This window comes from Balaenoptera acutorostrata, chromosome 3 (assembly GCF_949987535.1).
Source record: "Balaenoptera acutorostrata chromosome 3, mBalAcu1.1, whole genome shotgun sequence".
In the NCBI taxonomy this organism is placed as follows: Eukaryota; Metazoa; Chordata; class Mammalia; order Artiodactyla; family Balaenopteridae; genus Balaenoptera; species Balaenoptera acutorostrata.
In genome coordinates this window covers 44299969-44322966 of record NC_080066.1, presented here as the reverse complement: position 1 = coordinate 44322966, position 22998 = coordinate 44299969, and the positions used below count along the sequence as shown (strand labels likewise).

At 40.2% G+C, this 22998-nt stretch overlaps 1 protein-coding gene across 8 annotated transcripts in view; it reads right to left on the bottom strand.

The window, feature by feature from the left end:
• The window catches only part of SV2B (synaptic vesicle glycoprotein 2B), a 224408-nt gene that overhangs the window by 5727 nt on the left and 195683 nt on the right, over positions 1-22998 (bottom strand). For all 8 annotated transcript variants that reach the window (XM_057544560.1, XM_028164836.2, XM_057544562.1 and 5 more), the window contains 6 exons: positions 22292-22402; positions 21391-21479; positions 14895-15059; positions 7385-7518; positions 4725-4925; positions 493-652 (listed from right to left, as the gene is read on the bottom strand). In XM_057544560.1, the coding sequence (XP_057400543.1) occupies positions 493-652; positions 4725-4925; positions 7385-7518; positions 14895-15059; positions 21391-21479; positions 22292-22402 (860 nt within the window). The remainder of the gene's footprint in view (positions 1-492; positions 653-4724; positions 4926-7384; positions 7519-14894; positions 15060-21390; positions 21480-22291; positions 22403-22998) is intronic.

Below are 22998 nucleotides of genomic sequence, written 5' to 3'. Positions count from 1 at the left end.
TATACCTATGCATATAGCTGATTCACTTTGTTATACAGCAGAAACTAACACAACATTGTAAAGCAATTATACTCCAATAAAGATGTTAAAAAAAAAGAAAAAAAAACCTAAATGCAATGTGGTATATTGGGTTGGATCCTGAAACAGAAAAAAAAAGGATATTAGTGGAAGAACTGGTGAAAACCAAATAAAGTCAGAGTCTAATAATGTACCAATGTTAATCTCTTAGTTTTGACAAATGTACCATAGTTATGTAAGATGTTAATATTAGGGGAAGCTAGGTGAAGTGTATGCAGAAACGTTCTGTACTATCTTAGGAACCTTTCTGTAAACTTAAAATTATTCCAAAATAAAATGTTTACTTAAAAAAATGGAAGAAAAAAAAAAGAAGAAGAAGACCAAGATGGCCGTGGTGGAGGATCTTGGGGCAGGTAGACTTCTGGCCAAAGAAGTCCAAGAAAGTCCCAGAGGGAAGCCCAGAGAGGAACTGACCTCTGGTTGGTGGGATACAGCTCCACCGTGATCACATCCAGAGCATTCCAGGCAGCAATGCTTGTCCCACAGAACAGGCACTGCCAGCCAATCATCGCCGACTCACTGTTGCCAAAAAATAGGAAGAAGCAGCAGACAGCCGAGATGAGCATGGAGCCTCCTGCAGAGGGAGATCAGGGCAGAAAGAAACATGAAGCCCGTGGCAGACAACACCTGAAAAACCACATTCATCTCTACACAAAGAGAGATGTGGACCCCGTACATCGCACCCCAGCCATGGGATTGGAGACTTCTATGTGCGTGACATCACCAGAATTAGCCTCCAGGAAGGATTTCGAAAACCTCACCCTGTGGTGCTGTCCAGCCCAGAATAACTGAGAACAAGGCAGAGGGTGTGGGTATTAGTAGAGAATTTATTATGCTCCAGACATTGTTCTAAGGTGCCTGAGATACATCAGTATCAAAAGACTCTACTCTCATGGAGCTCACGTTCCACTGAGAACACAGCTGCAAACGGGCAACAGAAGAACACCTGATCAAGGGCCATGCTGCTTATTTTCATGTGTGCCCATCTCCACCCCAGATAACTGAGCTGCCCTTCTCAGCTCTGCTCTGTGCCCCAGGAAGCTAGCCCCCATGGACTGCATACCTAGGGGTTCCTTGTCAGTTGTGAGGAGAAAGGGCTTGGAATACTTCTTCCTAATTCCCATCCTGCTTTATAAGCCCTTTATTGGCAAATGCTGCTTCCCCCCCCCAGGACGACAGTTCCTCCCGGACACCTCCTGCTCCTTGGTTCCAGCTCTCCCTGGGCTCGGTTACTGATGTTTTCTCCCTTTGTCCCTGCAGCCCTAGAGGTAGAGCCTGCTGCCTACTTTTGCTAGTATCTGGGTGTCTCATCTGCCTCATTTGTTCCCATAACCCTGCCCACACCTCTAAAACCTGCCCCATCATACAGTCTCTTCCCTAGAACTCTCTGGGGTAAATTCCTTTTCTCACCAGGACCCTGGGTGATACAGCTAATGATAAGAGATCCCATTGAAAGAAGGCTATGTCAAATCCTACTGAAATCCAATACGTCCAGCCCAGAAGAGCTTGGGAAGCCTGGAGTGAGTGCAGGGCACAGATCAAGAGTATGTCTAGAAATGCAGTGGGACTAGTTAGCAGAAAGGAAGGAAGAAAGCAGGTCCCAAACAACCAGCTAGGAAACAGGGCAAGAGTCCCACCCAGGCATCAGAACCCTGGAGGAGGGAGGTCTTCAGGTTGCCAAGAAACCAGAAGGCTGGTCTGGCCTCACCTACAAGTGCCTCCCTGGGGGGCCTCCACCTGGAATCTCACCCTCAGACCTGGAGCTGCCGAGACTGGTGCCAAACCCTGCTGAGGAGCTGGGGAATGGTAGCTGTCTGCTTTATTTCTATGGATTCTGAGAAGGGCTAGGGCTGTGACTGGGTAGCCTGGTAGCCTCTTTCCAACAGCAAGGAGAGAACTAGAATGGGAGGAGACTGGCATCTACTGGACCACAGGTGCCCCGAGAACTGTATCATCGACATGCACGCATCCCTCAAAGTGGCCAGCCATGGGGCTTGGCGTACAATGTTTGTTGAATACAAAATATTATCATCAAATAAATTCAGTGATAGGGAACTGACCCCTCAACTATGTTAGGTCTTCCCACTCTAGGTCCCTTTGGTGCCCAGTTCTTCCACTCTCATCATTAGTTCTTATTCCCCTTGTGATGGAGAAGCCTGAGGTCAAATCCCAGCTCCCCCTGTGTGACCTTGAGTGAGTCACTTAACCTCCCTGGGCTGTCTCACTTTCCCCATCACAGGGTTATGGTGAAGGTTAAATATGCTAATATTTACAAAACGCTTGGAAAAACACCTGACCTATAATAAGCACTTCCTAAGTGTTAGTTAAATGAAATTTCTAGTTTACATCTGTCTCTCCCAATAGATCATTTTTTCCTTCAGCACAAGGATGCTGTCTGTCTCAATTATTGCTGTATTCCCATTGCCAACCACACAGCCCGGCGGAGAATTGTGCTGCATAAATTAATGTTTATTGAATGAATAAATGAAGAGTGACCAGCTCATCAGGAAAACTTTCTTCTCTGCTGTTAACAAGGCACAACTTCTGCCCAGGAAAGGGCACAGCAGCAGAGAAAGCAGGATAAACAATTCTCCAGCAGATGCGATAGGGGATTTGTCTAAGGGTCATGAGAGAGGCAGCTTCAAAACAGGTCACCCATATCCCATCGTGACATTTATTGAGCACCTAGTATTTACTGGACCCTGAGAATATCGCAGTTGATGCACTGTATGCCAGACCTTTTACTAAAGATACAAAGGGGGCACTGTCCGAGCTTTTAACAATCTGGCTCAGAAACAAAATACAGGCATTAATAAAAAAGCAAGATATAAAGAATAATAAATATTAGTTCCAGATATCCAGTTTGGGGGGGATGGCTCCATTTAGCATTAGAGAAATCAATTTTTATCTGGGATACATTCATGATGACAAGAAGGGCTTCAATGGCAAAGAAGACGATGTCCACTCTCCCCCTGCCCTGCCTGCTCCCTGCACCCAGCCCTCCCTCTGTCCCTGGTTGAGGGGGGCCGTCCATTCTTCTTCACAGATGCACCCACCCCACCCTTCATCGACCCTCACCTCCCAAGAACTTCCTCAGCTACCCCAGGACCTGACCACAGAACTCACTGTTCAACCCTGGGACTTAAAAGACCAGAGACAGAAATTTACTTTCTGGTATGAAGATTGCTCTTTTCTCCTCCAAAATTGTTGTGTTTCTTTTCCCATAAAAATAGGCTTGTCAGAGCTGCTCTAAGTGATTTAGTTCAAGTGCCAAGTAAAAATGTTTGGGTTCGGTCACCTGCTTTTCTTCTCTACGTTGATTAGACAGGTTGGAAAGACTGCTCCAAGCACACTATTTGTCTAGCTCATTACATATTAATATTTCCAAAGTAAAAAAAAAAAAAGGCCAGTGACAGAATGGCAGAAGTGTCACACATCTACTCTCATGCTCTTTATCTCACTGGAGCAAACAGAGGTATTATTTTAACCATCGTGCTTCCAACTCATCTAGGAAAGAGGTCATCTTCGCTGGCTCAGGTCAGTCCCACAGCATTACTAAGTGGCAACTCAGTGGCAGGCACCGTGCTGGGCACGAGTGTCACAGAAGTTAACAAGCCACCGTCTTCCGTCATCAGGTTTCAGGTCTAACCAGGGCATTGCCGCTAACAGGGGACACAGCTCAATCTGCCATGCCTGAGAGGTGACCGTCCTCACCACAAGATTAAAAAGCAGAAATCACAGGCATGTCTTGGGCTCACCATTCTAAATATTCATGCTACTACTTATTGACAAAATGATTATGTGATTTATCTTGTTTCCTTTGAGCTTTGCTGCTAGGATCTTGGAATTAATTTTTACTGATCAGCTATATCCCTGGGGCAGAACTCATGGCACATTTATTAGCATACTGTCTGCTTCCCCTTTCTTGGCCTTGACTCATATTCTAATGGGTGTACATTTTCCCTGGCCCTGGGTGTATATATTTTGTTTCTTGTTCACTATGCCTGGCATGCGTTTCAGTAAAAAACTGCTGAATGAAGCAAGGCAGACATGAGAACCTGCAATGCACCAAGCGCTATGAGATGCTTTGGGTACATTATGCTCAATCTTCACAAACCCCTACCAGCTCATTATAGGTCTCCTTATCTATAAGATAAGTCCCAGAGACGTAAAGGAACGTGTCCAAAGTCAAACAGCCTTTAGGTGATAGGATTCCAATGTGAGCCTATCCAACTCCAAAGCCCAAAATGTTATCACTATTAAATAACAATAAGTAATAGGATTTATTTTAAATCATCAAATGAAACCAATGCTCATTTAAGAGCATTTTACAGAGTGGGTACAGTGGATGTATTTAATATCCTATTGAAATGCTAATAAAATAAGTAACTGTCAGAGAATTGCTGAGTCAGGAAATGAAGATGTGTCCCTGGCATGGACCAGACCTCCACGGGGCCCTGGGGTTTTGCAGATGTGCCTCCTCGGTTCTACACCAGCAGATTCCATCTTACCTGTGTGGTTTCCTGTGTGAGATTTCTTTAAGAAAAATTCCACTGCTTTCATACACTTTAAGCCACTGTCTTCATACACTTTAAGCCACTGCCTTAGCCCCCTAGAGTACGAATGCGGCGTCCCTAACAACTCACCGATCATCTTGAGCCTTCCGACTCTATCCATGAGAAGGGCAGATATGATGTTCCCCGGCAAGACAGACAGACTGCCAAGGAAGCTGACGAGGTAAATCAAGAAGTCGTTGTCTTGCTCTAAGTCCATGTGGCAGCCCTCCTTCTGCTCCAGAAAGGTGACGTTGATAAAATGACAGTTGATGAACTTATGCTGGTAGAGGTCTGCAGAGAGAAGGAAACGTTTGTTTCACGTGACATTTCACGTGAGGGAGGCTGGGGAGATTTGGGGAAGAAGCAGGGATAAAGTTATGTCCCTTCCTTGGGCAGGTGGCACCGCCCCCTGGCAATCAGACAGTCTCAATGTCCAGGTGACGCATGGCCAAGTATGGAGGAAGTGGGAAACCTTTAAAAATGTAACGACCTGTTCAAGTTCTTATAAGCAAGGGGAAATGAACATTCACTGAGGGACATGTTTAAGTACAGCATCTTTCAAGCCAGATAATAGTTCTGTTTGTATCAACAAGATGACATTGAGGGCCACCGTACCTGGGCTACTCCTCTGAGGCTACCCGGCTTATACGAGGGAAATGACCAGAGAATCGGGTCCAGATTGAGCCAATCACTCCAAAGCCCATGCAGAAACCTGAACATGCTTCAGAATAAAAACCATTTGCTCATTGGTTGTGGAGGAGGGAAAGAAATGACTAAGTAGAGTACAGTGGGTTTTTAGAGAAATGCAAATCAAAACTACAATGAGGTATCACCTCACACCAGTCAGAATGGCCATCATCAAAAAATCTACAAACAATAAATGCTGGAGAGGGTGTGGAGAAAAGGGAACCTTTTTGCACTGTTGGTGGGAATGTAAATTGATACAGCCACTATGGAGAACAGTATGGAGGTTCCTTAAAAAACTAAAAATAGAATTACCATATGATCCAGCAATCCCACTACTGGGCATATACCCAGAGAAAACCATAATTCAAAAAGAGTCATGTACCACAATGTTCATTGCAGCTCTGTTTACAATAGCCAGGACATGGAAGCAACCTAAGTGTCCATCGACAGATGAATGGATAAAGAAGATGTGGCACATATATACAATGGAATATTCCTCAGCCATAAAAAGGAACGAAATTGGGTCATTTGTAGAGAGGTGGATGGACCTAGAGTCTGTCATACAGACTGAAGTAAGCCATAAAGAGAAAAACAAATATCGTATGTTAACACATATATGTGGAATCTAAAAATTGGTGCAGATGAACTTATTTGTAGGGCAGGAATAGAGACGTAGATGTAGAGGACAGACATGTGGACACAGGGAGGAAGGGGAGGGTGGGACGAATTGGGAGATTGGGTTTGACATAAATGCACTACCATGTGTAAACTAGACAGCTAGTGGGAACCTGCTGTACGGCACAGGGAGCTCAGCTCAGTGCTCTGTGATGACCTAGATGGGGGGACAGGTGGGGAGGGAGGTCCAAGAGGGAGGGGATATAGGTATGCATATAGCTGATTCACTTCATTGTACAGTAGAAACTAACACAACATTGTAAAGCAATTTTACTCAAATAAAATAAAATAAAATAAAAAGTGTATGCAAGCAAAGAGGCATCAATGAAACTTGAAAGAAGAAAATAAAAGATATGCCTAAGAGTAAATGTATAGAACTCACTAATATTTTTTTTAAGTTCAGGCTAAACATAAATTAGGAAGATAAATCCCATAATTGACTATTTAAAGACCAAGGGATATTTAGAGACCAGATATTGAATCTTTTGAGGCTGACATCATGCAGGAAAAAGATGTTCTTGCATAAACTGTGCCTTGGTGCCAATGCCAGGGAGAAAACATTGATCTGGACATAATGCAAGTATCTCAGTGGAAAGCTCACGGACTTCAGAGCTAAGCAAATTAAGAGGTGAATCAGAGTTCCTCCAACTTCCCAGCTGTGGCCTTGGACAAGTTGCTTAAGCCCCTGTTTCCTTAGTTGTAAGATGGGGATGATAGTACATTTCTTGCTTGAGGCAATATTGGTGAAGTCCCTGGTAAAACTCAATTAGTTTCCTTATAACCCAACTCCGCTTGGTATTGATTTATAATGAGAGCAGTAAAAATAATGAGGAGTGAGAGAGTGGTGGAATTTTGTCATTTTTTTTTAATCATGGAAATCTGAAATGGTGTAATTTTAAAATATTCTTATCATCTCACTTCACGCACGAAGCTTGAAAAGATGCAGTTTTCCCTTTTCATTTATTATTGTGAGAATATATGTCTTGAATTTGGTTTCAAATTATGCCAGGTCTTCAAGAATGCACTCCAGGTATAAAATGCAGCCCTCCTGGAATGCTGTTTTTTCCTTTTTTTTTTTAAATCTGGGTCATACTTTGTTCCTACCAAAGATCCTTAGCATATAGCATCGGTCTCGTTGAGATCAGAACACTTCTCCAGTACTTTTGTTTCCATTTTACATGTGATCAAACTGAGACACAGATAAACTAAATGCCTTGGTAAAGGCTGTGCAACTTCTTTGTTGCACAAAGAAGCCCCAACGTGGGGCTGGAACCCATTTCTCCACATGAAGACTCAGCATGCATATCTGTGAATACTTTACTACTCCTAAAGCTTATGACTGAGCAGTTTGATTCTAGACAACAAGCCCACCCTGTTCGTGCCCTTACCTGTGTTATAAAAGATGGTCGATTCAATGGTGCAGTTTTTGAAATAGGTATCAGTTGATGTAACGTCTTCAAAATAGCACTCGTCAAATAAAGTGTCCTCAAAGAGTACATGTTTAAAGTACATCTTTGTGAACCTGTGGGAAAAAATTAGCCCCTGAATGATTCATCCAGCAAAAAAAAAAAAAAAAAGGAGACTTGAGACTCAGATGGAAAACACAGAAAGGCAGAAAAAAGGAGAACTGCAAACCCAAAGGTGCTGGAACGTTATTTTCAACCCAGACTAGTTCCCCATTTCTTCACTGTGTGTTTATAAATGGGGAGGGGCCTCAGGACAGTGGAAGCTGATGTCTAGTCCAGGTACACAGCCTGTGGTTCCCATATGCAGGTTCATGGACCTCCTACATCAGAATCACAGAAATGTGAAATAGTGTGAAATGAAAATGTTAATAACATCTCACTTTAGGAGTTTTAAAAACATGAATATACCTCAGATGGTCTTAGAAGGTTTAAAGGCAGTAGATGTGTGAGGGCCTCAGAATGTTTGTTTTTAAAATTGAACCAAAAAAAGTGGGGAAATGGGCACTTTCATCCACATTGCTGGTAGAACATAATTGGTGCAGCCTCTTTGGAGAGCAGTTTTGCAAAATTTAAAATGTACAATCCCTTTGACCTAGGAATACCACCTCTAAAAATTCATCGTACACATACTTGCTCATGCATTCAAAGAGACACATTCACTGATATTCATTGCAACATTGCTGATAACAGCAATGGATTCCTAGATAGATAGATAGATAGATAGATAGATAGATAGATAGATAGATAGATAGATAACAGATAGATAGATAGATAGATAGATGATAGATACCACACAATGGAATACCACATAGCCATTATAATTATTAGGTAGATCTATATGTCTTAATATGGAACCATCTTCAAGATATATTGTTAACTGAAAAAATTAAATACAATATGGTGTTTATTGCATGTGACCATTCATGTAAGAAAGGATATGGTACATATGCCTGTAAATGCATAGCATATACCTGGAGAGTGACGCAAGACACTGACAGATGTGGTTGGCCCTGAGGAGGTACAATGGGGGTTGGGCATGAGACAAACGTAATTTTTTCTTTATATCAAGTGTACATAATACTTTTTTACTTAAAAATAAAACAGTCAATAAGAGGTAAAACCCCTAGATGATTATGAGGTGCAGCCACATTTAAGATCTGCTGCAAGACTCCAACTCCTACATAAACTTAAAAGAAAAGAACAATATTACATTTAAAAACATATACTGACATACATTAACATGATCTTCTATTGGTTATATTTACCAAGCTTGGTTAAACTTTTGAGCAAGAAACCTTTGGCTATGTCTTCATTTGTGAAGAATTACAACCCGTTCATTCATCTGTTTATTCATTTATTTAGATATTCAGTCTTCAGCAAATACTTACATAGCTTTAGGTGTTATGAGTACAGAGAGGAAAGACATGGTCCCTGCCCTCAAATCTAATGGGAAAAAAATAAGCAAACAGACGACTACAGTTCAGTGGGAATCACAGTGACAAAGGTAGCACAGGGTGCTGAGGGTCATTGTTCCTCTTTACAGCCAACAGATCATTCAATCCATGACCACATGCAATGGGCAGTGCCCCTTACCCTTTATGCTCTATTGTGTTCTGCTGAGAACCCTAACCTAGAGCCACCTCTCATTAGCTTCTGCAAAAAGACCTCCCACCCAATAAGAAAGCCTGGGCCAGCGCTTCTCAAAGAGAAGTCCCCAGACCCCTTGCATCAGAATAAAATGGGAGGTTATTGTGAAAGATACAGTTTTCTACATTCCATCCTGGACCTCTTGAGCTATGATCACCAGAGGAAGATGCCAGATTATTATACTTTAGAAAATGTGAGAGTCACTGATCTAGGAAGCCAAATTGTTTTCAACAATTTTTCTTAGGGTTAAATTTGCTGCAGACTTTTAAACAGCAGCCTCCAGAAGCTATCACTGGACTCTTCATACTTCCATGGAAAAACTAATCAGTAAGCCTTTGTTGCAGGAAGATGGCTCTGATGTCAAAATTAATGTAATTTGTATGCTGAATGTATTTATTCAGGAAAGCTATTCCTGGAGACTGTCTCAGGTCTTTGCCCTTCTTTATATATCCTTCTCTTTAATACAGTAATAGGCTGGTGATGTGGCCTTCGGTGGTATTTTAATGTTCTACCAAAAGTGGGTGAGAAAGCAGAGCCATAAATCATAATAGGTCTGACACAGACAGACCTTAAAATGTATCTCCGAGTAAGTTATAAAAAGCCAAAATTATAAAAGAAGAGATAAAAGGAGAAAGGGCCAAGGCATATTTTATGAGTCTTTTATATAAATCATCTCCTCCAATCTCTAATTTATATACTAATCTGGTCCAAGATTCTTCATTCAGGAGATTTCAAAGGCTGAAAGAAAAGTTAACAAAAGTATCTTGTGGAACTTTTCCTTTAAGGAAGCAGAAGCTATTGGTGAAAGAAATAAGAGTGGACTTAGGACATGGTCATCTTATATCTCCAAACGGTTGAAATATTATTTCATGGAGAAGCAGATTTATAGGATGGGAAATACTGGTGCTAATGTCAACCAAACAGACTCTCTAAGGACATATGTTCTTGTGCCTCAGAATATAAGATTGATACCAAAGTTGAACAAGAACAGTATAAGGGAAATATACACCAATCTCATGTAGATGCAAAAATCCTAAAGAGAACATTAGTAGTTCTATGGGTTTTAGCAAACGTATGATGAGATGTAGCCATTGTTATGGTCTCATGCAGACTATTTTCACTGCCTTAAAAATCCTCTATGCTCTGCTTATTTATCCATCCCTCTCCCCTAACCTCTGACAGCCACTGATCTTCATAGTTTTGCCTTTTCCAGAATGTCATATAGTTGAAATTATACAGAGGTAGCCTTTTCAGAGGGGCTTCTTTCACTTAGGAATGTGCTTTCACTTAGGTTCCTCAATGTCTTTTTATGACTTGATAGCTTACTTCTTTGGCACTGAATAATACTCCATGGTCAGTATGTACCACAGTTTATTTATCCATTCACCTACTCAAGGACATCTTGGATCATCACCGGATAATATGGTAGTTCTGGCAGAGGGTATATGGGAAATCTCTGTGTCTTCCTCTCAATTTTGCTGTGAGCCTAAACTGTTCTAAAAATAGTCTTAACAACATAAAACGTTGAAACCCAATTTGAAATATTTGCACAAGTTTTTTGTAAAAAATAAAAAATAAAGGGCATGTATGTTGCCTCCAAGTTTTGGCAATTATGAATAAAACTGCTATAAACATCTAAACAAACAAAAAAATTAGCAAATCAAATTTGTCAATGTATTGATTGCCATTTTAAAAAATTCACACTGAATGATTAAGATATATCCAAGGATTCAAGTATGGTTGAATACTGAAAAAAAATATTATTTTAATATATCATATATTAATAGGTCCAAGGAGAAAACAATATGATTATCATAATAGATGCAGAAAAACGTTTGACAGATTCAATACACTTTCATGATAAAAACTCTCAGCATACTTAAAACAAAAAAGAATTTCCTTAACTTTATAAAGGAGGCCAATCAAAAACATACAGCAAATATCATACTTAAAAGGAAGACACCAAAAATGCCCCCACTGAAGTCAGGATACCCATTAGCATAGCTTCTGTCCATCACCAAACCGGATGTCATAATCAACACAGTATTGTACATCAGCTACACCTCAATTAAAAATATTTAAAACAAAAGAAGTAAATAGCCTAAAAATAACAAAACTAGTTGAAACATTTATAGTATGAGAATTATACATTCACATCTATAACCTAGTATGATATTTACCTAAAATTTAAAGCACACAAAAGAATGTTGTGCAATGTTTACAGATACATAAATATATTGGAAAAGTATAAAAACACACATGAATGTAAAACACCAAATTTATGACCGTGGTGATCATCACTCCTCAGGAGGAAGAAGAATAGCATCAAGAAGGGCAACGGAGTGAGTGATGTTTAATCTATATTAAAATCTGAAGTCAATGTAGCATAGTTTATGATTTTACAAATCTAGGTGCTCTGAATAGGGTTGTTGGTGTTATTCTCTATTCTCCACATATTTGATATATTTCATGATGGAATAAAAAGGAAAAGAAAGGAGACAAAGCAATTGTTATGGGCAGGTGATAGGCTGGTATAACAATAACAAGGGGAAACTGTTAGAACTAATAAAAGAGCTCGATTAGAGACAAAACAAACATCCCCAAATCAACAGGATTTCTATTGATCTGCAATAACCTGGGTAAATGTCTGATGGAGGAACAGCAATCCCATTTTCAGTAGCCAATTAGTTGTAAAATATTCAGGAAGAGGCTCTATAAGAACTATGCAGGACCTAGATTAAATTACAAAATTTTGTTGAGGTATTTTATTAACTCTGAAGCCTGATGGACATTACATATCAATATTATGACTTTCAGATGTGGAATCAGAGGCTTAAACAGGTCGGTCAGAGGTGGCTCAGCTATTTACTGACCCATCAAGGCTTGGAACCCAAGTCCCTCAAGCCTTGGCTACTTCCTCAGACCTGAAGCCAGAAGGTACATTTAACACATTTCCCCACCCTTGCCAGCTTCGCAGAGATTTACTGTCCTGAAACACACCCACTGCAGATGAAGAAAATTCCTACTGATGCCCCACTAAAAAATGCTTTTAACAGTGTGGGTAGCATTTGTGATGTGTGAAATCAACCTCTCTCTTCTAGATAGGCATTTGCTTTCTTTCTCTCTGCTCGCCCTGCTAAAAGTAATCTTCCCCCATGTGTGATAGTCAATAAAGTAAATAATTTTATTTAAATTTTTAATCAGCAAAGTGTGGATAAAGTCAAAGGGGGAATACTGGTATGAATGGGGACAATGCCCCATCCAAGCTAAAGAACTTAAAGAATTTAACTCTCCAAAGAGGCTCGAGGTTTCCAAAGGTGACATGTTTTCTAGTTTATGACCAGCAGATGGCAGCATAACTCAAGAAAAGAAACCAGGTTCAATTCCTTAGATTGGTTTCAAAGGTTCCTAATCTTTTTCCAAGGAGAAAAACACCGTTTTTATTCAGATAAATTGCTGGGGTAAAACTTATGAGCTTCAAGTGACAGTGGTATCCCCTGGTTAAAAAACTGAATGGCATATATATGACAACTTAAAATGATCTCATTGCAACTTCTGAAGGAATTTAATAATCACACAAAAACATTTGTATGCATTTGAAACACAGAAACATGGTAGAACATCTGTGTGTGCAGAATATTTACATCCACTCCCAGACAATCATTGGCCTGCTTATGCATTCGCAGACCCTTTACAATAACTCTATGGTTCCCTGGGGTCCTGGGTCCATAGATGAGACCACCACCTTCCTCAAGCCTTAAGCTTTGGGAGGCTCGGATCTTTTAAAAGGACAGAGTGGAGCCGAAGTTCTCATTTTCTGGGTAGCTAAGTCTTAGAACTCCAAAACCTACTTTTAAAAATCATAACAGCTCTGGCATTGCAATTAACTTTTTAATGCAGAAAACACCGTGTAAAACAGGGCCTTTGTGGGAATGGAGAGTTTCCCAAGTAGACGATATTTGTAGTTGTCAAGGGTACGGGATTGAAGTCTGAATGTGTGAATTGGTGAGAGATATTTCTAATCTATTTACGTTAGCTGTGTGATTTGGGCAAGCAACTCAACCTCTCTAAGCTTGTTTCCCGACCTGTAAAAGAGAAAGCACATTTCTTGCCTCCTGGCAAGAGGTTTTAATCCTGTGAGGATTAAACGAGATAATCTCTGAAAGGCACTTAAGGAAGCACCTGGCACACAGAAGTGTCATTACCGTCGTTATTATTAGTAACAAACACCACAATAGAGTATCACTGAACATTGGAAACGTCATAGATGAGGTCTCTTTTAGTGAATTCGTCTCTGCAGGGAATAACATCATATCATGGGTGACATCTAGCCATCCATAATGTCCCTTAGTTTGCAACATTTCCAAAGCGTTCTAATAAAGAGGGACAACATTTCTTCCTTGGCAATGCCAACGCAAGATCTCTGGGCTTATATTGAAGAGCCCTGATGGTGAGAAATCCTGGGGAGAATTGCAATCCACCAACCACTAGCCTTCGAGCTGCCATCCCTGGAGTGGCCACTATCAGTAGATTCCAGGAACCGAAGTGTCCCCTCTGAGAGCAGGTGCATACATGGGCACGTGAAGGTGGAGATGTTTGTGACTCAGCCTCGGCATTTTAAAAAGTCATCTGAAAATCTGAATTCCATGTCCACGGATAGTCGGTCCTAACTTTCCTGCCCCAAAGGCCTTATATTTGTAGAAATAACATTCCCCTTTTTGTGTCACACTTTCTTTCTCATCCTAAACAACAGTGAACATTTGCTAAGGTCTGGCTGGTAAGAACATATGGACTAGACTGCCCAAGCCACCTTCCTTGGACTTCACCCAGACATACACGTCTTTCTCACAGTCATGGGCATGGCCACTTAGACACACAGGTGGGTGCAGGCTGGGGCAGTAGAACCGAGTCAGAGGAAAAAATTCATGGTGATAATTCTTGCACAGACATATTAACTTGGGGGCAGTTTATACCACTGACACTGGGCTGTGGTGTTTCTGGCGTATCATGCCCTCGCCTGACCCAGTGAACTTGCTAAAGATTATTCAAGAAAGGAAACAGCAGAGGTGAACATGCTCAGTTTAGTGGAGCATGTGGCCTGGGGGAAACTGTCCTGCCCTGACCCATTTGGGGCCTTCAGAGGGCAACCTCAAAGAGGTGTTCTTAAAGCCCAACAGGCTGGACTATCCATCTCAGTGTCCCAGGAGTAGGAAGAGGAGGAGTCAAACAGATTGAGGGCAGGACTTTTCTAACACTCCACTCATTTTTTCCCCAAAGCACAACAACATTCTTGATGACGATGGGCCATGCCAATTGATGCTTAGAGGTAATATTAGGTGAAAGAATAACATAAGAGAGTGTTATATTGGCCTCTGGATTTGCTTCTGAAGAAGCATCCAGAATCAAAGAATAAGCTCAACAGCCAGGCTGTGAGTTGGTGCAGGACCTCAGTGGTGAGAGCTCTGGGACCTCTCTCCAGGCAGGCATCATTGAGGGGCTCTCTGTGCATCACCATTAAAGATGTGAGGTCTCAGGAGAGATGATTTGATTGACCCTCCTTGGATGAATCAACCTTAGCCAGGATGACAGGGGACGGCGCAGTACAGACAGAGCCACCAGGGGCACTGTCGAGTCTCTGGCAGCCATGGTAAGTTGTGATGCTCCACCAGCCTTGGAGGTCAAGCCTCGCCATATTGAATTCTTATCTTCCCAATGGCTCTCTCCCCAAGACAGTCCCCACACACAGTCCCCTTGATCTGAGGAAAGCCCATGGTCTCCCACTTACTTGTCATTCACAAGTTTCCCATGTTGGTGAATCTGATTTTCCATTGTGAAGTTGATTGTGACACCATAGACGTGCTCATCGTGAAATACCTTCATTTTGGACTTGTATGCTTCATCTTGAAAATACCGGATCATATCAGGGAACCAAACTGTAAGTCCATAATAACTGTAACACAGAAGACAGAATATTTGAGCAGCAACGCCATCAGAGAGTGCATTCATGACTTGATGTAAATCAAGCCCATTTTAAATGTATCAGTATGGTTCACTAGAAATATCTAATAATATAACTCATCATATTAATAGATCTAAGGGAAAAAAATCATGACTATATCCATAGATGCCAAAAAGGTATTAGATAAAAAACGACATTCATTCCCAATAAAAACAACAATAGGGCTTCCCTGGTGGCGCAGTGGTTGAGAATCTGCCTGCCAATGCAGGGGACACGGGTTCGAGCCCTGGTCTGGGAAGATCCCACATGCCGCGGAGCAACTGGCCCCGTGAGCCACAACTACTGAGCCTGCGCGTCTGGAGCCTGTGCTCCGCAACAAGAGAGGCCGCGACAGTGAGAGGCCCGCGCACCGCGATGAAGAGTGGCCCCCGCTTGCCACAACTAGAGAAAGCCCTCGCACAGAAACGAAAAAACCCAACACAACCAAAAATAAATAAATAAATAATTAATTAATTAAAAAAAAAAAAAAAAAAAACAACAACAATAGATTAGGAATTCATGGATGCTTCCTTAGCATGTAAAAATATATAAATCTCAGCTCAAAAGGCAGGATCTTTCTTAATGAGGAAACACTGCAGTAATTACCACTAACATAAGAAACAAGACCAGGATACGCATTATCAGCACTACCATTTAACACTATGTTGTAGGTCTTAGCTAACTCAGCTACTCATGAGAAAGAACATAGGACTATAAAGTTGCAAAGCAAGAGGTAAAACTATCTGGAGGGCAAAGAGCAGAAGCAAGAAGAACTACAATCCTACAACCTGTGGAACAAAAACCACATTCACAGAAAGATATACAAGATGAAAAGGCAGAGGGCTATGAACCAAAAGAAGGAACAAGATAAAACCCCAGAAAAAAAACTAAATGAAATGGAGATAGGCAATCTTCCAGAAAAGAATTCAGAATAACAATAGTGAAGATGATCCAGGACCTCGGAAAAAGAATGGAGGCAAAGATCGAGAAGATGCAAGAAATGTTTAACAAAGACTTAGAAGAATTAAAGAACAAACAAACAGAGATGAACAATACAATAACTGAAATGAAAAATACACTAGAAGGAATCAATAGCAGAATAACTGAGGCATAAGAATGGATAAGTAACCTGGAAGACAGAAGGGTGGAATTCACTGCTGTAGAAGAGAATAAAGAGAAAAGAATGAAAAGAAATGAAGACAGCCTAAGAGACCTCTGGGACAACATGAAACACAACAACATTCGCATTATAGGGGTCCCAGAAGGAGAAGAGAGAAACAATGGACCCGAGATAATATTTGAAGAGATTATATTTGAAAACTTCCTTAACATGGGAAAAGAAATAGCCACCCAAGTCCAGGAAGTGCAGAGAGGCCCATACAGGATAAACCCAAGGAGAAACACGCCGAGACAAACAGTAATCAAACTGGCAAAAATTAAAGACAAAGAAAAATTATTGAAAGCAGCAAGGGAAAACTGACAAATAACATACAAGGGAACTCCCATAAGGTTAAGAGCTGATTTCTCAGCAGAAACTCTACAAGCCAGAAGGGAGTGGCATGGTATACTTAAAGTGATGAAAGGGAAGAACCTACAACCAAGATTACTCTACATAGCAAGGATCTCATTCAGATTTGTTGGAGAAATCAAAAGCTTTACAGACAAGCAAAAGCTAAGAGAATTCAGCACCACCAAACCAGCTTTACAACAAATGCTAAAGGAACTTCTCTAAGTGGGACACAAAAGAGAAGAAAAGGACCTACAAAAACAAACCCAAAACAATTCAGAAAATGGTCATAGGAACATACATATCGATAATTACCTTAAACGTGAATGGATTAAATGCTCCAACCAAAAGACACAGGCTTGCTGAATGGATACAAAAACAAGACCCATTTATATGCTGTCTACAAGAGACCCACTTCAAACCTAGGGACACATACAGACTGAAAGTGAGGGGATGGAAAAAGACATTCCATGCAAATGGAAATCAAAAGAAAGCTGGAGTAGCAATACTCATATCAGATAAAATAGACTTTAAAATAAAGAATGTTACAAGAGACAAGGAAGGACACTACGTAATGTTCAATTGATCAATCCAAGAAGAACATATAACAATTATAAGTATATATGTACCGAACATAAGAGCATCTCAATATATAAGGCAACTGCTAACAGCTATAAATGAGGAAATTGACAGTAACACAATAATAGTGGGGAACTTTAACACCTCACACTAATGGACAGATCATCCAAAATTAAAATAAATAAGGAAACAGAAGCTTTAAATGACACAATAGACCACAGAGGTTTAATCGATATTTATAAGACATTCCATCCAAAAACAGCAGATTACACTTTCTTCTCAAGTGTGCATGGAACATTCTCCAGGATAGATCACATCGTAGGTCACAAATCAAGCCTCAGTAAATTAAGAAAATTGAAATCATACCAAGCATCTTTTCTGACCACAATGCTATGAGATTAGAAATCAATTACAGGGGAAAAAACGTAAAAAACACAAAAACATGGAGGTTAAACAATACGTTACTAAATAACCAAGAGATCACTGAAGAAATCAAACAGGAAATCAAAACATACATAGAGACAAATGACAATGAAAACACGACGATCCAAAACCTATGGGATGCAAGAGGGCAGACAGTAGAAGCAAGAAGAACTACAATCCTGTAGCCTGTGGAACAAAAACCACATTCAAAGAAAGATAGACAAGATGAAAAGGGAAGGAAGATACACAAGATGAAGAGGGAAGTTTATAGCTATACAAGCCTACCTCAAGAAACAAGAAAAATCTCAAATAAACAATCTAACCTTACACTTAAAGGAACCAGAGAAAGAAGAACCAACAAAACCCAAAGTTAGCAGAAGGCAAGAAATAATAAAGATCAGAGCAGAAATAAATGAAATAGAAACAAAGAAAACAATAGCAGAGATCAATAAAACTAAAAGCTGGTTCTTTGAGAAGGTAAACAAAATTGATAAACCATTAGCCAGACTCATCAAGAAAAAGAGGGAGAGGACTCGAATCAATAAAATTAGAAATGAAAAAGGAGAAGTTACAACGGATGCCACAGAAATACAAAGCATCCTAAGAGACTACTACAAGCAACTCTATGCCAATAAAATGGGCAACCTGGAAGAAATGGACAAATTCTTAGAAAGGTATAACCTTCCAAGACTGAACCAGGAGGAAATAGAAAATATGAACAGACCAATCACAAGTAAGGAAATTGAAACTGTGATTAAAAATCTTCCAACAAACAAAAGTCCAGGACCAGATGGCTTCACAGGGAATTCTATCAAACATTTAGACAAGAGCTAACCCCCATCCTTCTCAAACTCTTCCAAAAAATTGCAGAGGAAGGAACACTCCAAAACTAATTCTATATGGCCACCATCACCCTGATACCAAAACCAGACAAAGATACTACAAAAAAAGAAAATTGCAGACCAATATCACTGATGAATAGAGATGCAAAAATCCTCAACAAAATACTAGCAAGCAGAATCCAAAAACTCATTAAAAGGATCATACACTATGATCAAGTGGGATTTATCCCAGGGATGCAAGGATTCTTCAATATACACAAATCAATCAATGTGATACACCATATTAACAAATTGAAGAAGAAAAACCATATGATCATCTCAACAGATGCAGAGAAAGCTTTCGACAAAATTCAACACCCATTTATGATAAAAACTCTCCAGAAAGTGGGCATAGAGGGAACTTACCTCAACATAATAAAGGCCATATATGACAAACCCACAGCAAACATCATTCTCAATGGTGAAAACCTGAAAGCATTTCCTCTAAGATCAGGAACAAGACAAGGATGTCCACTCTCACCACTATTATTCAACATAGACTTGGAAGTCCTAGCCATGGCAATCAGAGAAGAAAAAGAAATAAAAGGAATCCAAATTGGAAAAGAAGAAGTAAAACTGTCACTGTTTGCAGATGACATGATACTATACATAGAGAATCCTAAAGAGGCCACCAGAAAGCTACTAGAGCTAATCAGTGAATTTGGTAAAGTTGCAGGATACAAAATTAATGCACAGAAATCTCTTGCATTCCTATACACTAATGATGAAAAATCTGAAAGGGAAATTAAGGAAACACTCCCATTTACCACTGCAACAAAAAAAATAAAATACCTAGGAATAAACCTACCTAAGGAGACAAAAGACCTGTATGCAGAAAATTATAAGACACTGATGAAAGAAATTAAAGATGATACCAACAGATGGAGAGATATACCATGTTCTTGGATTGGAAGAATCAATATTGTGAAAATGACTACACTACCCAAAGCAATCTACAGATTCAATGCAATCCCTATCAAATTACCAATGGCATTTTTTATGGAACCGAAACAAAAAATCTTAAAATTTGTATGGAGACACAAAAGACCCCGAATAGCCAAAGCAGTCTTGAGGGAAAAAAACAGAGCTGGAGGAACCAGACTCCCTGACTTCAGACTATACTACAAAGCTACAGTAATCAAGACAATATGGTACTGGCTCAAAAACAGAAACATAGATCAATGGAACAAGGTAGAAAGCCCAGAGATAAACCCACGCACATGTGGTCCACTAATCTATGACAAAGGAGGCAAGGATATACAGTGGAGAAAAGACAGTCTCTTCAATAGTGGTGCTGGGAAAACTGGACAGCTACATGTAAAAGAATGAAATTACAACACTCCTTAACACCATACACAAAAATAAACTCAAAATGGATTAGAGACCTAAATGTAAGACCAGACACTATAAAACTCTTAGAGGAAAACATAGGAGGAACACTCTTTGACATAAATCATAGCAAGATCTTTTTTGATCCACCTCCTAGAGTAATGGAAATAAAAACAAAAATAAACAAATGGGACCTAATGAAACTTCAAAGCTTTTGCACAGCAAAGGAAACCATAAACAAGACCAAAAGACAACCCTCAGAATGGGAGAAAATATTTGCAAATGAATCATCGGACTAAGGATTAATCTCCAAAATATATAAACAGCTCATGCAGCTCAATATTAAAAAAATAAACAACCCAATCCAAAAATGGGAAGAAGACCTAAATAGACATTTCTCCAAAGAAGACATACAGATGGCCAAGAAGCACATGAAAAGCCGCTCAACATCGCTAATCATTAGAGAAATGCAAATCAAAACCACAATGAGGTATCACCTCCACACCAGTCAGAATGGCCATCATCAAAAATTTTACAAACAATAAATGCTGGTGAGGGTGTGGAGAAAAGGGAACCCTCTTGCACTGTTGGTGGGAATGTAAATTGATACAGCCACTATGGAGAACAGTATGGAGCTTCCTTAATGAACTAAAAATAGAACTACCATATGACCCAGGAATCCCACTACTGGGCATATACCCTGAGAAAACCATAATTCAAAAGGACACATGTACCCCAATGTTCATCGCAGCACCATTTACAATAGCCAGGACATGGAAACAACCTAAATGTCCATCGACAGATGAATGGATAAAGAAGATGTGGCACATATATACAATGGAATATTACTCAGCCATAAAAAGAAACGAAATTGAGTTATTTGTAGTGAAGTGGATGGACCTAGAGTCTGTCCTACAGAGTGAAGTAAGTCAGAAAGAGAAAAACAAATAGCGTATGCTAACACATATATATGGAATCTAAATAAAAAAATGGTTCTGAAGAACCTAGGGGCATGATAGGAATAAAGACACAGACGTAGAGAATAGACTTGAGGACATGGGGAGGGGGAAGGGTAAGCTGGGACGAAGTGAGAGAGTGGCATTGACATATATACATTACCAAATCTAAAATAGATAGCTAGTGAGAAGCAGCCGCATAATACAGGGAGATCATCTTGGTCCTTTATGACCACCTAGAGGGGTGGGATAGGGAGTGTGGGATGGAGATGCAAGAGGGAGCGGATATCAGGATATATGTGTATGTATAGCTGATTCACTTTGTTATACATCAGCGACTAACACAACAATGTAAAGCAATTATACTCCAATAAAGATGTAAAAAAATAATAATAAAAAAATATTTTTAATAAAATAAAAATTTAAAAAAAAAGGATCAGAAATTTCCTAGTTGTAGAAGCCACTAGAGTTGGTTGCCTGTTACTTAGAGCCAAAATCATCCAATCTGACACAGACTCTGTGAGTTAGAACCAACTGTAACCCTCAGTGTATAGATGAGGCACCTGAAGCACAAGGAAATTAATGAACTTAAGGAAGACAGAGCTTACCTTAAAGCCATGGTGAACCAGACCACGGCCAGAATCAGTGTGTTCATCCTGTAGGGCCCCATCACACAGTACAGAGCATTTTCCCAGACCTATAACACACAGAAGAGATGGGTTGTTAAAGGCAGAAACTTGTGACTTGGAAGAGCTCATTTTTAATATTTTCTATTTAATTGCCTAGGAACCCATGGAGAGAATGGGCAACCATTATCTTCCAGAGGGAGCAATTCTGCTCAAATAACAAGGAAAGCCTCTTCTCTTCTTACTGGCTGGTCTCAACTTCTAACAGTCCTGTAGCATCTGGGAACACAGCAATGCTCCTTGCATGTGACAAAAAGCACACGGAGTGGAGATGTCAAGGCAGTGAATAGCCTTGAGTAGTGAGTTCTGCTCCCCACCAGTGGGAATGGGTGATATTCCAAACACTGAACCACCCTACACCAAGAAGGTCATCCAGGCTCAAGAGACTCTGGCCATTGACTGCCTCAGTGTTCAATAGTTGATTCACCTCATAGGAGCTTTGCCCTTCATGAAGACTTTCTCAGAAATCACCAAGAAATCTCAAAGGGGTCATTTCTTTAACCCACTCCTTTCTTCCTGTGGGCTATTTAATGAGAAGGTGCTAGAGAGAAAGGTGTTTACTCAGACTAGACATTGCACCTATATTCAAAATCTCTGCCTTGGGAAGGAAGAACAAAGGAAAGAAACAAAGGTTTATAGTTTGTGGCTCAAAGGCTCACAGGTAAGCATGGGCTAGGACCCGAAAGTCCCTATCCAAGGTTGCTTCCTGCCCACCACACTGTCTTGGGTTGATGGGGGTGTTCAAGATCTCTATTCTTCATCCACTGACATTACAGATTTCCACAGAGCCTCCCTCTCAACAACCCCAGGTCCCCAGTTGTACCTGCTTGAAAGTGGTCTTGAATCTGACTAGCCAGCGCTGGTACCAAGTCCCTGTTGAACTTTGGATCTCAATGAATTCATCCATTTGCTTGGGAGTTTTAATGTTGGAAACCTGTAAAGCAAAGATGGGCTAGAGAATCTTAACCCCACTTTGACTTTTCAATTCTTAGTTTAATGTAACTGATTTTATTAACTTACTTAGGGCTAGAGGAGCTTTTGGTGACCCTACAGGTCAGTAATTCTTAACAAAAATTGTACATAGTATCTCTTTAGGGATCTTTCTCAGGTGGCTATGTCCCAATGCAGACAAAATGAATCAGAGGTTTTTCACTCAATTATGGCTTTGGGAAATACGCTGAATTCCTGTTTATATCTGATTTGCCCATAGTAGAATTGACTTCACCTTAAAATTCACAAGTCTATCCTTAATGGATACTAACATCACAGAAGTCTAGAACCCATATAGGCAACAGTGTGTGTGTGTGTTTGTGTGTGTGTGTTAGGAAAGGTGGTTTGCTATGTAAGACATTTTTAAAACACAGCAGAATATAAGACATTTTTAAAACACAGCAGAATAAAAGACATTATGTCCTCCTTCTGCACAGCAACGGAAATCATCAACAAAATGAAAAGTCAACTTACTGAATGGGAGAAAATACTTGCAAATCATATATCTGATAAGAGACTAATATCCAAAATATAAAAAGA